This window comes from Panthera pardus, unplaced genomic scaffold (assembly GCF_024362965.1).
Source record: "Panthera pardus isolate Hobbes unplaced genomic scaffold, ASM2436296v1 HiC_scaffold_6, whole genome shotgun sequence".
Lineage (NCBI taxonomy): Eukaryota > Metazoa > Chordata > Mammalia > Carnivora > Felidae > Panthera > Panthera pardus.
The window spans coordinates 63,903,485-63,921,853 of NW_026526991.1; the positions used below are offsets into that span (position 1 = coordinate 63,903,485).

General features: G+C 37.6%; 1 protein-coding gene across 4 annotated transcripts in view; it reads left to right on the forward strand.

Moving 5' to 3' along the window:
* TFCP2 (transcription factor CP2) overlaps positions 1–18,369 on the forward strand; it is a 45,969-nt gene that overhangs the window by 21,905 nt on the left and 5,695 nt on the right. For 2 of the 4 annotated variants that reach the window (XM_019419375.2, XM_019419376.2), the window contains exons 2-11: positions 4,950–5,101; positions 5,665–5,741; positions 8,008–8,113; positions 11,652–11,758; positions 12,959–13,111; positions 13,927–14,037; positions 14,390–14,478; positions 16,586–16,652; positions 17,053–17,146; positions 18,016–18,106. In XM_019419375.2, coding sequence (XP_019274920.1) covers positions 4,950–5,101; positions 5,665–5,741; positions 8,008–8,113; positions 11,652–11,758; positions 12,959–13,111; positions 13,927–14,037; positions 14,390–14,478; positions 16,586–16,652; positions 17,053–17,146; positions 18,016–18,106 — 1,047 coding nt within the window. The remainder of the gene's footprint in view (positions 1–4,949; positions 5,102–5,664; positions 5,742–8,007; positions 8,114–11,651; positions 11,759–12,958; positions 13,112–13,926; positions 14,038–14,389; positions 14,479–16,585; positions 16,653–17,052; positions 17,147–18,015; positions 18,107–18,369) is intronic. The other 2 variants (XM_019419377.2, XM_019419378.2) reach the window with 1 other exon arrangement.

The window sequence follows — 18,369 nt, forward strand, 5'->3', positions numbered from 1 at the left end:
GGAAAGAGGAGCAGTGTTCTTCAAACTGCAGGTTGTGGTCAACGTTTTCAAAAATGAAGTGCTATAGAAAATACCAAAATTAATAAGTATTGTTTTATGAAACTTATTTCAGTTCTGGGGACACATCCACTGAGTCTTAATATAAAAACGACTTACTTAGGGGAGCCTGGGTGACTCAGTCAGTTAAAACATCTGATTCTCGATTTGGCTTAGGTCATGGTCTCATGGTGCATAGGATCGAGCCCTGCCTGCTTGGAATTCTCTCTCCCTCTCTCTCTACCTCTCCCCTGCTCGTGCGCTCGCTCTCTCTCTCTCTCTCTCTCTCTCAAAATAAGTAAATAAACTTTAAAAATTTTTTCAAAAAAGTACTTAACGTAAATGGTATTCAGAAAAATTTGAAAGCCATAGGACAAGACCATGTGAAAAGATGGAGGAAAAGAGGTGGTTGTCCTATCATTCTCTTAATGGGGCCAGAGTCTTTTCTCTCTTTATCTCTCCCACTTTCTTTTGTTTTGTTTTGTTTTGTTTCTTACCCACCTGCTTATTCTTTGGATCTGACCATATTGTTTAAATTCTTTACTGCTGTTTCTTTACCAGAAAGAATGAAAATAAGTGTGTTTTGTTGGCAGTGTAGTTTTTATAAGCATTAATTTGTTTTATTTATTTCTTATTTAGGTCTGTAAAATTTGAGTATAGCTGACATATACAGTATTACATTAGTTTCAGGTGTACAACACAATAATTCACCTTCTCTATATGTTATGCTGTGCTCACCACAAGTGTAGCTGCCATCTGTCACCATGCAATGCACACAGTATCATCAGCTGTGTTCCCTGTGCTGTGCCTTTTATTCCTGTGACCTACTCATTCCATAACTGGAAGCTTGTGTCTCCTATTCCCTTTTACTCATTTTGCCTTTCCCCTCGCTCCCTTCCCTCTGGCAACCATCAGTTGGTTCTCTATAGGTCTGCTTTTTGTTTGTTTATTCATTTGTTTTTTAGATTCCAGACAGAAGTGAAATCATATGGTATTTGTCTTTCTCAATCTGACTTATTTCATTTAGCATAATACTTTCCAGATCCATCCGTGTTGTCACAAATGGGAAGATCGCATCCTTTTTTGTGACTTCCCTTGATGCTATGGACAACCTGTCTACTTGCCTCTCTTACTCAAGGAGAGCTCATCAAACCTTTCCCTCTTTCTTCACTAGGCTGTCTCTAGAAGAGGGCATTCAGCAGCTAGTAGGCCTGAGGGGGAAGGTTAAGTAAACCATAGCTGTGAATTTAGTACAGACCATTCAGAGGCTGCCTTATCTGGAAAGAGTAGTTTATGCCTCAGAAGACCGTGAAGCAGCTCTTCATGGAATCCCGGTTACATATAGGCAAGATCACTTCTAATCGTGCTTCTGTTCCTGTGTTGCTTCCACTCAGATGCTTTCTGCTATGTGTTCACTCTCAGGTGTGAATTTCCACTTAGCGATGCACGTATTTAACATACACTCAAGTTATCTTTTTAGCAGGTGAGATTTCTGTATCCTTACATTTGATCACAGATAGGGTGAGATGTCAAACTCTAAAATGATCGCAATGAGGGGCGCCTGGGTGGCTCAGTTGGTTAAGTGGCCGACTTCGGCTCAGGTCATGATCTCAGTCTGTGAGTTCGAGCCCCACATGCTAACAACTTAGAGTCTGGAGGCTGCTTCCAATTCTGTGTCTCCCTCTCTCTCTGACCCTCCCCTGCTTGCTCTCTTTCTCTCTGTCTCTCCCTCAAAAATAATAAACATTAAAAAAATAAAATGATCACAGTGTACTAGTGCTGAATATTCCGGAAAATGCAAACAAAAATGTAAATCACATCAACAAATATTTACTAAGAACAGAAAACAGAAGTTGCTCCTTCAAACAGCTTATGTTTCATTGGAATAAATTAAATATATGCAGCAGGAGCACCTGGCTGGCTCAGTTGGTGGAACAAGGGACTCTTGATTTCTGGGTCATGAATTCAAGTCCCACATTGGGTGTAGAGATTACTTAACAAAAAAAAATCTTTTTTGAAAAATAAAATAAATAAAATCTTAAAAAAAATAAATACATGAAGCAATCAGATAAAGTAATAAAATGCTAAATTATACATTGGTACCGACTACTTAAGACTCCACCAGAGTGGGTTTCCCTAATCCATGGTCCATTTACCCCTGAGACAGAGGAGCAGACTTTTGTATTTCCAAATCTGTTATGATTTCTTGCTTAATCCATTACTGTTTTGCTATAAACAGGGGCCTAGAACTGTGTTCGCCAATGACCTTTAGCCTCCACCTCTGGGAACGTGAAATCAAATGGTATTTTTGATCCACAGCAGAGTAAAAGAAATGCAGTATTGCAAGAACAAGAATAGTTCAAATATGTTTGAGGTTTTGGGATCTTAAAAGCTCTGATGAGAAAATATAGCTTTGTGTATTTGGTTTGGCTGTTTTGAGTTATTTAATTTTAGAGGTAGCTTGTAGAATCCGTTTTAAAATTTAAGCATCAAATGACAGTCCTTTGCTTAGTCATGAGGGATTAGGTGTAAAGCCACATTATATTGAGATGACTAGGGACTATTGCTATATATTAACTTAGCTAGGCAGTAACATTGAGAAGAAAAAAAATACCCTACATTCCTAAAGGTTGAGCTGTTGCTATGTTGCAAAATCTGATTTGCCTTGATTCCTGATAATCTTCACTAATCTTTCAAAGAATCATCAGAGGTGATGTTTTTGAGAATGATATGTATTGGGAATGGTATGGTAATAAAGTCTCCCAAAGACTACCATCATGTTTCTGAAGTTTTGTAGTGTTTTGCTTTATGTTCTGTACTGTTTGTGGTGGGAGCATTGGTAACTTCCTGACTTTAGAAGTGGAGGAACTGGCATGGAATACTTTTCTAGAAAACCTGTGCTTCTACAGTTTTAAGTAGTCTCAAGGGATCGGTAGTATGTTTACCTGACAAATTAATACAGACAGAAAGAGGGAGTCCTTGCCTTCTCCACCCAACCCCATGCATTTGAGCACAGCACACACACCTCCAGACCTAAGGGGATGAAAGCACGTTTTGTTTTTCTAGCCTTTGAGATACTTCTTAGCAACAAGAAACTTGTGTTCCATAAAAGCTGGTTTGCGTCCCGAGTGCCTGGATTCAACTAATAACACGTAACCTTGCTGTTTAGACATCAGCAGAAAAGAGAAATTTCTTTTACTCTTCCCTTCCCCCTGCTTGTTTTGTTTGTTAGCATTAATACCATTAAATTTTTATTACTCCTGTGTGGATTATTAGGACAATAATCAGAGCATTTTCTGCTTGTTTTGCTTTCCAGTGAAAATTTGTAATGTTGTCTCTAAGATTTACCTGAGTTCAGCCATTTTTCTGTCAATGGTGGTTTTTGCCTGAATGTAACGATTCTGTAATGTTTGGGGAGGATGTTTGTACACTGCTGAGGGTACATTTAAAGAATTTTCGTGTTGCCCACACACTTAACATTGTGTAGACCATTTTTATCTCCCCGGAAAGTTCTCTTGTATGTCTTCCAAGCAATCTCTGCCCTGCCAGGAAACCACTGTTCTCCTTGGTTTTGCCTGTTTTAGAACACCATATAAATGGAATCATACATTATATATTCTTTTTGTGTAGCTTCTTTTGTTCAGTATCGTGTCTGCGAGATTCATCCATGTTGTTGCATTTCTTTGTTTTGCTGAGTAGTATTCTACTGTATGGAATATACCACAGTTTGTGCATCCGTTTCTCTTAATTATAAACGTTTGGATTCTTTCCCATTTTTGCTTTTGTGCTATGAGCATTTATGTACAAGCTTTACATGGACTTATATTTTCATTTCTCTTGGATAAATACCTATGAATAGAATTGCTGGATCAAAGGGCAGATAGATGTTTCCTTTTATAAGAAATGGTCAAACCTTTTTCCAAAGTGGTTGTGCTATTTTACACTCCTACTGGCAAAGAATAAGAGTTCTGGTTGCTCCACATCCTTGCCAACATTTGGGTTGTCATTCTTTTTAATTTTAGCTGTTCTAGTGATTACATGTACAAATTCTTTAAAGTAAAATAAAATACATTTAATTTTGTGGCATGTCTTGAGATAATTGGAAACACTTTTTAATTTGGTACATCTATTAAGATTCTTTTAAAGTTTGGAGCGAATGTTGATCATAACAGTCGGTCTCCAGGATAGGGCCCAGGATGTTCTTTCCCACTAATCCATGGCTAGAGTTTATGAGGGAAGATTACTGTTAATCCTTGACATCAATTTTAGTCCCTTATGGATTCCAAAATACTTTCTTACATATTTACTCTAGAGAGCAGATGCGGTTCCCATTTTATAGATGAAGGAGCGAAGACTAGAGAGCTTGTCTAAGATTTGCGTAAGGCTTTTAGGAACTGAAACACAGCACTTCTAGTTAGCTGTATTCCACAGAATGTAAGCTGACCTTGAAATATACACTGGTCATTGATTTGTCCTTTTCAAGTGGCTTCTAGGAATTCTGAGTCTTGTTTTAGTCCTTAGAGTAGATCAGCTGATGTGGTTATAAAGATAACTGTAGTTGGTGCCTTTCTAAGAACAAACACATTACTGAGCATCCTAAATTGACATTTTGGAACTCTGCATATAATTTTCAGAGCCCTTTTAGGCACCCCTGTCTAGATGGTCTTAGCAGTGAATATCTATCTGTCATTGCCCACATTGTTGTGGTGAGGGGACTATCACAGCAGGTAATCTGAACTGAGTGGTTGGGAAGAAACTTCATCAAAGTGAATAATGTTTTTTGTTTTTTGTTTTTTTTTCAAAGTGAATAATGTTTATAGTTTTCCAAAGCAAATTGCAGTTAAATTGTTTCAGCATAAATCCACTCTTGCACTTCTGTCCGATGTTAATGTAAGTTATTTGTTTTATTTCAGTGATGTCCTTGCATTGCCCATTTTTAAGCAAGAAGAGTCAAGTTTGCCCCCTGATAATGAGAATAAAATCCTACCTTTTCAATATGTGCTTTGTGCTGCTACCTCTCCAGCAGTGAAACTCCATGATGAAACCCTGACATATCTCAATCAAGGTTAGATGCTTCCTTATTTGTTAGTATTATTGAAGATATGCTGGATTGATGATATTTTACTAGGTATACTTATATGTAAAAAGTACATCTTTCTAGCGTGACCTGTCAGAGTTGAAGCCTTCAGAGATTTTCACTTTAATGTCATGTTTAATGTATATTACTGGCTTCTTTTGTGTACTTGCCCATTTTTAGTTCCTGTCTCCCTCTTTCTTTCTAATCCATGGTCCCTGGACATCCCCATTCATTGGTTACCAACCGAGAAGTATTACCTTACCCAGCTCTGTTTTCCAGTTGCGTGGCCTTGGACAAGTTACTTAAACTCTTCACGTTTCAATTCCTGTATCTGTAAAAATGGGATTGATAATAGTTTTGAGAATTGTATCAGTTAATTATATAATGTATGAAAACACTTAGCACTGTGCCTAGCACATAGTAAAGGATTATAGTTTTGTTAATAATACTAATAATATTATACTCTTGTATATTCAGCTGGATTTTATTCTTTGTGCATCTTGCAAAGTTAATTTATGATTAATATAATATGTAGTTACTTTTTCTTCTAGGACAGTCTTATGAAATTCGTATGCTAGACAATAGGAAACTTGGAGAACTTCCAGAAATTAATGGCAAGTTGGTGAAGGTAAAGGAAAATGAGTAAATCATTTCTCTGCGCAGTATTCTTTTACTGACCCTTTTTGGGTAATATTCTTTTGCTTCCATTAAGGGCTTGGTGGTATCTCTTACCCACTACAATTTGCTGGCAGAGTGGGAAGCTGGAATTCCTTTGGCGTGAGAGTGAGCCCCCTTATTCACTTAGATTTTTCACAGCTGCGGAAACAGAAGGCTTACTACTCCATGTCAAAGTAGTCTCCTGGCTCAGTGAAGTTGTTTTGGGTGGAATAGAGTAACCTCCTTGAAATTTTTAGAAAAGCTCCAGTGTCTCTTTGGATACTTGGTCTAGTAACAAGAAAAACAGAAACTGCTGTTAATGAATAGCAGTTATTTTAGTCTAGACTTCGAGCAATGAATTCACAGCACATTTGGGACTGAAGAGTTTGGTCAGCCGCTGTGAAAGTTGGTGGGGGGATATAAATAAGCACCTCCACAAAGCCAGAGTAACAAAAGGGAAGTTGATTGATACAGCCCCTGCTTACCCTCAGTGTCGTGTGGTGGGTTAGCAAGGAGGGAGCTTGGTGAGTTTTTCATATACATCTGAAGACCTGAGCTGGATATTACATGGTAAGAGTAGAAACTTGTAGAAATGCTTCTAATAGGAATGCTTTATACCCAGTCCATCAGGACTGATGTTTAAGCCAAGTATTAAATATGGTACTAGTAACTATAAAGATTATATCTGAGCACTTATAAAATTTACCCCGAAGTAGAATTTGGCATGGTATGATGGGTTTTAGGGTGAAACAGATTTTTTTTTTTAATTTATTTTTGAGAGATAGAGTGAGAGCACAGGGGAGGGGCAGAGAGAGAGAGAGAGAGAGAGAGAGAGAGAGGGAGACAGAGAATCCCCAGCAAGCTTTGTGCTGCCAGCACAGAGCCCGACCATGGGACTCGAACCTATAAGCCGTGAGATCATGACCTGAGCCAAAAGCAAGAGTCATGCTTTAACTGACCCAGGCACCCATAGGGTGAAACAGGTCTTAGGAAAAATAATTTTAGGTTATATCTAGAAAACTAACTGGAGGTAACTTCTGCTAGTTTTCTTTTGTCAGCACTGATTTTTATTTTTATTTATTTTTTTCAAATTTTTATTTAAATTCTAGTTAGTTACCATATAGTGTAATATTGGTTTCAGGAGTAGAATTTAGTGATTTATCACTTACATATTATACCCAGCGCTCATCACAAGTGCCTGCCGTAATACCTATCACTCATTTAGCCCTTCCCCCACCCACCTCCCTCCACCAACCCTCAGAGTTTGTTCTCTATCTTTGTTTCATGTTTAAATCCTTTTTTTTTTAATTTTTAATTTTTTTTTTAAATTTACGTCCAAATTAGTTAGCATATGGTGCAACAATGATTTCAGGAGTAGATTCCTTAGTGTCCCTTACTCATTTAGCCCATCCCCCCTCCCACAACCCTTCCCGTGACCCTCAGTCTGTTCTCCATATTTATGAATCTCTTCTGTTTTTGTCCCCCTCCCTGTTTTTATATTATTTATGTTTCCCTTCCCTTACGTTCATCTGTTTTTTCTTTTAAAGTCCTCATATGAGTGAAGTCGTATGATTTTTGTCTTTCTCTGACTGACTAATTTCACTTAGCAGAATACCCTCCAGTTCCATCCATGTAGTTGCAAATGGCAAGATTTCATTCTTTTTGATTGCCGAGTAATACTCCATTACACACACACACACACACACACACACACACACACACACACACAGCACATCTTTATTCATTCATCTATCGATGGACATTTGGGCTCTTTCCATACTTTGGCTATTGTTGATAGTGCTGCTATAAACATTGGGGTGCACGTGCACCTTCGAAACAGCACACCTGTATCCCTTGGATAAATGCCTAGTGGTGTAATTGCTGGGTCGTAGGGTAGTTCTGTTTTTAGTTTTTTGAGGAACCCCCATACTGTTTTCCAGAGCGGCTGCACCAGCTTGCATTCTCAAGTTTGTTCTCTGTCTTTAAGAGTCTCTTATGGTTTGCTTCCCTCCTTTTTTTTCCCTTTCCCATATGTTCGTCTGTTTTGTTTCTTAAATTCTACATACAAGTAAAATCATATGGTATTTTGTCTTTCTCTGACTGATTTGTTTCGCTTAGCATGATATACTCTAGCTCCATCCACGTTGTTGCACATGGCAAGATTTCATTGTTTTTGACAGGTCAGCACTGACTTTTAAAGGATCCTATTATCATTTGATTGTGTTGCTCCCTTTTAGAGTATATTCCGTGTAGTGTTCCATGACAGACGACTACAATACACTGAACATCAGCAGCTGGAAGGCTGGAGGTGGAACCGACCTGGAGATAGAATTCTTGACATTGGTGAGTTAAGGGAATCTTTTGCCCAGGAAATGCTTATAAGTATGGTCTGAGAATCAGTTTTCTTTACTTCATGTTTACCTTGATTCAGAATGTTTCAGGGGCTCAATTAGCAAAAACCCCGAAGGGGTTATTGACCATAAGCATAAAAAATTACTGGGATAATACCAAAATTGAAGTTGGAACACTTCAGTTCAGTAACAATTACATCCAGTACTTTAGGGTTTGTTTTTGTGTTTTTAATGTAGTCATGGTAAAATATATAGAACATGAAAGTTAGTATTTCAAAACATTTTAAAGTAAATAATTCAGTGCCCATTCACATTGTGCAGCCCTCACTGCATCCATCTCCAGAACTTTTTTCATCTTGCAAAACTGAAACTCTGTAACCATTCAACAGTGACTCCCCATCCCCTTTTCTCCCCAGCCCCTGGCAACTACCATTCTATTTTTTGTTTGAATGAATTTGACTACTCTAAGTGCCTCATATAAGTGAAATCATCCAGTATTTGTCTCTTTGTGATTGGCTTGGTTCAGTTAACATAATCCTCAAGGTTCATCCACATAGTGGTATGCATCAGAATTTTCCTCCTTTTTAAGGCTGAATACTATTCCATTGTGTGTAAATACCACATTTTGTTTATCCATTCATCCTTTAGTAGACACTTGGGCTGATTCTACCTTTTGGTGATTGTGAATAATGCAACTTATGACCATGGGTATACAGATATTTCAGTCTGCTTTCAGTTCTTTTGGGTATAAGCCCAGATCATATGTGATAATTCTATTTTTAAATTTTTTGAGGAACCACCGTACTGTTTCCATAGCAGCTGCACGTTTTACATTCCTGTCAGAAGTGAACAAGGGTTCTAATTATTCTACCTCCTCACCAACATGTGCTATTTTCCTTTTTTAATTTTTATTTTTTTTTAAATTTGAAAATGTTTTATTTATTTATTTTTAATAATTTTTTTTAACGTTTATTATTTTTGAGAGAGAGAGAACAAGCAGGGAAGAGGCAGAGAGAGGGAGACACAGAATCTGAAGCAGGCTCCAAGCTCTGAGCTGTCAGCACAGAGCCCAATACAGAGCTCAAACCCACAAACCGTGAGATCATGACCTGAGCTGAAATCGGATGCTCAGTCATCTGAGCCACTGAGGTGGCCAGATGTTTTATTTATTTTTGAGAGGGAGAGAGACAGAATGCAAGTGGGGGAGGGACAGAGAGGGAGACAAAATCCGAAGGAGGCTCCAACCTCTGAGCTGTCATCATAGAGCCTGACGCAGGGCTTGAACTCCCAAACTGCAAGATCATGACCTGAGCTGAAGTCAGAGGCTCAACTGACTGAGCCACCCAGACACCCCTATTTTCCTTTTTTTTAAATAGTATCCATCCTGATGGATGTGAATTCGTATCTCATCATGGTTTTGATTTACATTTCTGTAATGATTTGTGATGTTGGGCATCTTTTCATATGCTTATTGGCTATATATGTATCTTCTATGAAGAAATGTATATTCAGGTCCTTTCCTAGCTTTTGATTCTGGTTGTTTTGTGGCTGTTGGTTGTTGAGTTGTAGGAGTTCTTTATATATTTTGGATATTAACCCCCTATCAGATACATGCTTTGCAATATTTTCTTCCATTCTGTGTGGATTGTCTTTTCACTGCGTTGATAATGTCCTTTGATGTATAAAAGTTTTAAATTTTGATGTAGTCCAGTTTATGTATTTAATTTTATTGCCTTGCCCGTGCTTTTGGTGTCACATCTAAGAAATTGTTGCAAAACCCAGTGAAGCTTTTCCTGATATGTTTTATAGTTTTAGGTCTTACATTTAGGTGTTTGATACATTTTTCAGTACATTTTTGTATATGGTATAAAGTAAGAGTTCATCTTCATTCCTTGTATGTGGATATTCCGTTTTCCCAAAACCATTTATTGAAACAACTATTCTTTCCCCACTGGTTGGTCTTGGCACCTTTGTCCAACGTCATTTGACCACATATGTGAGGATTCATTTCTGGGCTCTCTCTTGTATTCCATTTGTTCGTGTCTCCATCTTTATGCCAGTACCACACTGGCATAACTTTGATAACTGCAACTTTGTAGTAAGTTTTGAAATCTAGAAATGTGAGACCTCCAACTTTATTTCTCAAGATTGTCTTGGCTATTCAGGGTCTGATATTTTGAGTGTATGTAAAAGGGTTTCCCAAATGCTGCAAGTTCTTTTTTTTACTAATACTTGAGAGCCAGATAGTGTTTGTTTTACCTACAGTAAGAGACCTGGGATTAGAATCTATGTCTCTTGATTTGTAGTTTATATTTTTGCCCCTACTACTACAGAGTAGAATGTTTCTCTTGTTTTTTTTTTTTTTTTGAATTTTTAATGTTTATTTATTTTTGAGGGAACAGGGAGGGAAGGGGGGGGAGAGGGAGACACAGAATCGGAAGCAAGCTCCAGGTTCTGAACTGTCAGCACAGAGCCCGACCCATGCGGGGCTTGAAATCAGCCGCAAGATCATGACCTGAGCTGAAGTTGGACGTTTAACCAGCTGAGCCACCCATCGCCCCTAGAATTGATTTTTCTTAAATCATTGGGCTTAAGGGAAGTTGTTTTACAAACATACATGCAGTCTCTTTTCATGAATGTACTTTTAATCCTGCCATCTGTGTCTTTGATCTCCTACTGGTCTTATCTCCTACTGGGAAACATAATTGTTAAGCAAATCTAAGTACCTACTAGCTTTACCTAAGAAAATACCGATTCTCATACAGACATCCTGATATCCATTTGATAAATTGACCTTAGGATGAATCCAACACAACTAACATTGTGGGACCCACTTAATGCTTTGTTGTTTGAATCGACAGTAAAACAGTAGTATGGTTAGTATTAGTTGTGATAATATCAGCCTGGCTTTATCTCCCCAGTTTGAATATTAATAGGAGTCAGGAAATGATATTTGAGTGAGTATATGCTATGTGGAATGGAAAGCAATTCTGCCAAGGCTCATTCATTTTTGTTTCCCTCTTGAGTATCAGATTTGTTGCTCTGTTACAGGATTATTTGATGACTTCAAGGCCAGCATCGATCTCTGTGTTAAATTTTTCCCATTTCTTTCTGTAATACAATGCTTCTGCCTTTATTCAGACACTCTGCTTTCTTTCTGTAGCAGTCTTCTTAGTGTTCTTCTATCAGTAACACTAATCTTAAAACTGTAAGTGAAGCAGATTATATTACAATTTTAGAACTAGTGTGTAGACTACATCTATCTTTAAGTAGAATTTTGGCAAATTAAAAGGAAACTGCGTTTAAATTGTCTTATTTAAAAAACCTTTCAAAGTGGAAAAAAGATACTCAGAAGGAAAGTACTTAGGTCCATTTTAGCTCTAATCAAACCCTTTTCATTGGCAAAAAGAGGTTTAGGATGTGATACATAAAAATCTTGGTAACGAGGACCAATAATAAAACAATGGTACTTTCTTATTTAAACCCAGTAGCCCTCAGAATTGTTCAATGATTACCATTTTGTTTCTCAGATATCCCAATGTCTGTGGGTATAATCGATCCTAGGGCCAATCCAACCCAACTGAATACAGTGGAGTTCCTGTGGGACCCGGCAAAGAGGACATCTGTGTTTATTCAGGTAGGGCCTTGCAGATGGCCTTCCGGTGATGAAGAGCATTCTTACTCCCAGTTTGTTTCTTAAAGGATAAAACATGTTGCATTTGAAATTTTTACAGGGTTCCAGCCTGGCTGTCAAGTCCAGACTCCTCAACACTTGCCTGAGAGCGATGAGGAGTGTCTGAATTGCCCTTCTAATTTCCCCAATTTATTTATTTGTATGACAAAAACAAACAAACAAACAAAAACATGCTTGCTAATGGCTGCATAATGTTCCATTCTTTGGATGTAGTATCACTTCCTTATTATTTAGCATTTAGGTTGTTCTAAATTTGCCCTATTTTCCATGAAGTTGTTTTGAACATCGTTATGCTTAAAATTTGATTTACATATCTGATTATTTCTGTTGAGTAGATTCCTTTAAAATTCTTACTTGTAATAAAGAAAGCTAGGGTTTATGGAGTACGTCCCATTGGTCACTATGTTAAGTAAACAGTTTGTATACATGATCTTATTTAAAACTTTTAGCAGTAATCCTGTGGACTAGGAATAGTCTTTGAAATTAACAATTTCTCTAAGCTAATAAGGGCCAGTCAGGGTTTCACAGTTCAGATTCACCAAGGCGTTCACTTTATGCAGTAGCCATGCAAGCCTTGAAAGCCTTTTTTCCCCACAATTGCCCGTGAGCTTTCATAGTTGGTATTTTGCCAGCATGGATGGTGCCTCTGCTTTCTAACCTCTACCTTAAAGTCTAGAAAACTTTTACTAATAGAAATCATTTCTCTTTTATATTAACTCTGTATTCTCTGAAGCAGTTAATGAATTTAGTTCCTCCAAGTAACTTTTGTTAGCGTTGGATCTGTCCATTTACTTTGTTTCATTTGTAAATACGTTTTTTTTTATTTCCTCCATTAGAATATACGTTCTTCAAGATCAAAAAGAGAGTAAAAGTTTTTTCTTGTTTTTTTTTTTTTTTTTAAGATTACATATATATGCTTTTAAGTAAGCTCTATGCCCAACATGGGACTCAAACTTAGAACCCTGAGAGATCAAGAGTTGCATATTCTCCGACCGAGCCAGCCAGGTGTCCCTAGAGTAGAAGTTTTTTATAGGTGTTCATAGTGTTTTCTAAAGGTTTTGCTCTTAGTAGGAGCTGCAAAAATATTGCTGAGTGGTTTGGCTGGCTAGAGGTACCGAAACCTGGATGTTGTGTTCTTTGTAGGTGCACTGCATTAGCACAGAGTTCACTATGAGGAAGCATGGTGGAGAAAAGGGAGTGCCATTCCGAGTACAAATTGATACCTTCAAGGAAAATGAAAACGGGGAATATACTGAGCACTTACACTCAGCCAGCTGCCAGATCAAAGTCTTCAAGGTATTCCTGGGCAGCTTGCTGTCCCTTGTATCCTTTTTCCTCCTCTTTCAATTTTAACATTAGTTACCAAGTGGGAAAGTCCGCTTGTCTGTTTTTCAACAACTGTGAAAACTCAGTCTGAGCTGGAGTCCTTGAGGTCATTACTGAGATGTCTGGTAATGGATTTATACGAGGATGGGCATGGGAGAAGGGGAATTTGCAAAGGGAGCTAGAGGCAAAAACATGGATTTTCACTGAAAACTCTTAAAGTCTTTTGAGATTATAAGCTCTTGTAAAAGCTCACAAAATTATGAAAAGTTGATAGTTTTGGTTACATTGGTATTTGACTTTCTTTTTTTCTTTTGGTCTTTATTTTTATCACACGGATAAATATGTTCTCACTGCAGAAGATGAAGTATTCAGACTGAAGTCCCTCTTTACCACTTTTACCCCGACTCCCCAATCTTTCTCAGGGGTCACCACTGTCCTAATTTAGCATGTATCCTTTTAGTCCCTTCTGTGCTTTATATACACGTGTATTTTCTTTGAAGGATAAACAGGATTGCACTAGATGAGTTGTTTTGAGGCTTGCTTTTTTCAGTTAGCTATGTGCTTTAGAGATATTTCCACGTCTATAACTATAGACTGCAAATTCTTTTTTAACTGCATCAGACAGTTAGGTTTCCTATTTTCAGACATAGACGCAAGGTTGCATCTTGTGTTTACATTATTGTGCGTACATCTTTGTTTCACATGTGACTATTTAAGCTCTTAGAAATAATATTGTTGGCTCAAAATTCCGTCGGTGAGTCAAGACAAAACATTTCTCATTTCAGCCCAAAGGTGCAGACAGAAAGCAAAAAACAGATAGGGAGAAAATGGAGAAACGAACACCTCATGAAAAGGAGAAGTATCAGCCTTCCTATGAGACAACGATACTCACGGAGGTAAAAGGATTTCTTTTGGTGACAATTTCAGTCAATACTCTTTATTCTTAAAAGAAAATCCCCCCATTTCTCAGTGTGTATGTGTATCAAATCATTATGTTGTGCACCTTAAAACTAATACTGTGTTGTATGGCAGTTGTATCTCAGTTTTTTAAAAACAAAATGAAATAACCCCCCACAACTTTTTGCCTGGTCAAGATTTAGTTGTCCTGGGTATATTTGCTCTTCATTATGGGGGCCTCTGTGTAGTTAAGACTTACTAATCAAGATATGCTATTCAAGTAATAATGTTTTAGTGGGACACTAGGGTCAAATGTACTTTTTCCGTATTTCAGTTGTTCTTTGTTTTTAGTGTTCTCCATGGCCTGAGATCACATATGTCAATAATTCCCCATCACCTGGCTTCAACAGTTCCCACAGCAGTTTTTCTCTTGGGGAAGGGTAAGTCTGGGAAATGAAAGTAGGTTGTGTTTGTCCTAAATATGTCTTCTTTCATTATCTTCTCATATACAAGTTCTTTATAAGTCAGTAAGTCCTATTTGGTCAGTCTCTGATGGATTCATGGATTAACTGAGGTTTGGATTATCTTCAAAAGTGACTGAAAGTCCTTTCTCCTCTTCTTTTTTCTTTCTATTAAAAAACAGCATTTAAAAAAAAAAAACAGCATTATGGTCAGTTTTTCGTGTTTCAGAGACTGATTTTCTGGGCTTTTCACTTCTGTCACTGCTTATCTTGTGGTTATTTCATTTCCTGCTCATACTTTCCACCAGAGTGGTCATTAGGAATTGAAACACAGTTGTACAACACTAAAATCTGTTTTGTTACTTACTAAGAATGATCTTAATACCTTATTATTATGGATCTTTGATAATTGGGAAAGAAGGTTGAAGAAAGCTAAAATGAAGTTTTAGAATGATCTGTGGGATGCATTTAATCTCTTTTTATTAGTCTTTTATCATCAGAGATCATTGAAAGTTGGTACAGATGCCTATGCCAGTTAAAATAAGTTGTCTTACTAGTCTTAGTATTTAACACATATTCCACCTAGGCCACATTGAAATTTGAAATAGGCTACTAAATGTGTGATGTGTTTTGGTTGTAATGTTTGTTTTTGAATTTACGTAGGCTTTGGTTCAGTCTGCATTTATAAGAAATTAAAGTAGCTTCAATATTCAAAATATAACAATTAAGAATAAAAATAAGCAGAAGTTGTAGAGAGAATAGATAATTAAGGCCTGGTGATAATTTAATTACTAAGTTTGAATACTGAATTTGAATTTTGCAGTTAAAGCAAAAAAAGAAAAAGAAGAAAGTCTGTTTTGAAAGAAAAATCTCTTACCATCCATATGGAGTACGCAGTCTACTTATAGGCAATTTTTTAATGTTTTTTAAGGTTAATTTTTTTTTAGTAATCTCCACACCCGATGTGGAGCTTGAATTTATAACCCCGAGATCAAGAATCACACACTCTCCTGACTCAGCCAGCCACGCGCCTGTAGGCAATTGTAAATATGTGGGATTAAAGAGTTGTGTTTTAAAATTTTCTCTCTTCTCTTTGTCATTACTTTGTTATTAGGCTCAAATTTTTCTCTGATAAAAGGAGTATTAGGGAATAGGGGCAGTCCTTAGAGTATAGGAGGTATAGGGAAAAACTGAAGAGTATGGAGATAGCCTGTGGATTGCAAATGAGGCAGCACTCATTTTTGAAGCTGCTTTAAAAATAATGGTTTTGGTTGTCATTATAAAAATATGTGGGGGCACCTGGGTGGCTCAGTCAGTTAAGGGTCCGACTCTTGATTTCAGCTCAGGTCATGATCTCACAGTTTGTGAGTTTGAGCCCCGTGTCAGACTCTGCACTGACAGCACAGAGCCTGCTTGGGATTATCTCTCCCTCTCTCTCTGCGCCTTTCCTGTTCGAGCTTGCTCGCACACACGTTCGCTCTCTCACTCTTTCTCTCTCTCTCTCTCTCTCTCTCAAAAAAAAAAAAAAAAAAGTATGGGATCACATTGCATTACATAAAGTTTCTTCTGGTATTTTTTTCCTATATATATGTTTGTGTGTATATCTATATATTTATTAAAATAGTAATCTATTGATTGCTGTTATGTTCTGATATTTTTAGTTTCTTATAAACTGCTTATGTTAAATATTCTTTATGCCATAATTTATCTAATGAATCCCAATTTACTGAAATTTTTATCTTTTTTCAATTTGTCCAATAATAAAAAATGTTGCAATGACAGTTTCTTACCCTCCCCCTGTGATCTTAATGTTAAATTAACAGACGATAGAGGTATTGACTATAGACTAAAACTGCTTTATGAGAGAGCACAGATTCCTTTTAAATCTCTAGCTTGAGGGGCCCCTGGCTGGCTCAGTCAGTAGAGCACTCGACTCTTAATCTCGGGGTTTGTGGGTTCGGGTACAGGTTGGATGTGGAGATTACTTAAAAAAAAATGTCTAGTTTGAGACTTACTATGAGGGTGAGGAATGAGATGATGAACCCTAGTATGTGTCTCATCCTTTTCATTTTACATGTGTTTTCAGAAATGGTTCACCGAACCACCAGCCAGAGCCACCCCCTCCAGTCACAGATGTAAGTCTAAAGTTAAATGTAAGTGATTTGCAGTATCTACTAATACTTTGATGACTGTGCAGTTCCACAGAAATGCCCAGCTTTTAAGGAGTACTTTTTATTCATTCATTAAATAGGCATTTATTGAATTTTGACTCTGAATTTTGACAATGCTAGGGAACTGAGATGTGAACAAGCTAATGCAGGAACGCTTGCATTTAAAGAGCTTACAGTCTAGTAAGGAAGACAGGTATGGGATTCCGTGGGCATCTTGCTTGGCTAGAGACAGAAGACTGATGAGGTATAAACAACTTCCAGGCAAACTAGGCGGCCCGTCTGAGTGTGAGTGTGTTTGGCTCTGTGTTACCTAATGATGTAAGAGCTAAATCTATTGAGTTACCAAAAAAAAAAACCCCCACTTGCTTTCTTTTCCTTTCAGAACCTCTTGCCAACAACCACACCTCAGGAAGCTCAGCAGTGGTTGCATCGAAATCGTTTTTCTACGTTCACAAGGCTTTTTACAAACTTCTCAGGTTAAATTGATTTGTCCTTTTGTTTTCCCCAGCACAAGATATTCCTTTACATTCTAGGGCTTCTTGGCATCCACGTAAGGGTGTGTTGTGTGCGTGCACGTGCAGGGGTGTGTGTGTGTGGCGGAGGGGGTCTTCGTGCTTTTTTCTGATGAAGTGAATTTCATAAAACCCTTCAGACTTTCTCAGCAGGTGCATCTGTGCTGCAAAATACTTAAGAAAGACTTCTTCGTTTAAACTCACTTCAGTTTAAAAATATTTGTTCCATACAGTGCTTTTAAAACTATACTCCACACACTTTTATCAAGGGCATTTGTAGATAGTCTGAAATTTCCCTTTTGATATCACCATATTGTATTTTATTTGCATATTCCACTTATTTAGCACCTTCTGTATACCAGGTATGGTAGGGATACACACATGGATAAGGCATACTTTCTGATCATTCATCATCTAGTATCAAAAAAACCTCAAATCAAAATAAAACCCTGAAAAAAAAAATAGTTGTAATGTAGTAGATAAGTGGTACAAAGCAGGGGAGGGGAGTAGTTTCTGGAGTTAGGGAACATGTGTAATGTGTGACGTAAATCTTGGGAGATGTTGAGGACTCTGTTGGTGGGACCGTGGAAGGCTATTTCAGGTAGGAGGAGCAACTTGCTCATTAGACTTCATCAGTGTGATGAAAGCATAAGGTAAAGTGGACCAGTTCGTTGGGTGGCAGTTGAGGTGGGAGAGGAAACAGAGGCCAGGTCATGGAGAGGCTTATGTACCATGCAGAAGATTAGGGGCTAGAACATAACAGAGCCCATTTTAACGGTCATTAACAAAGACAGTCTTTGCCTTTTTCACCCATTTTCTTATATTTATTCCAGGGGCAGATTTATTGAAACTAACTAGAGATGATGTGATCCAAATCTGTGGCCCTGCAGATGGAATCAGACTTTTTAATGCATTAAAAGGCCGGTATGTAATTAGTGTTAAAATACCCGTGAGGTTGGATTTCAAGTGGATTTGGATTCAGGGACTCTTCACAGTACTCTTTGCACAGCTAACTGCGTCTTGTCAAAACATTCTTTGCGAGTGCCAGCTCTGTACCAAATAAGCAAAGATGAAAATATCCTTTCCTACAGTTGATTCAAGGAATGCCCCATGATACCCCATTTTTCCTTTCCAGGTAGTTTTTTCATTCGATAAATATTCATTATCCCTATCGTGAGCCACGTACT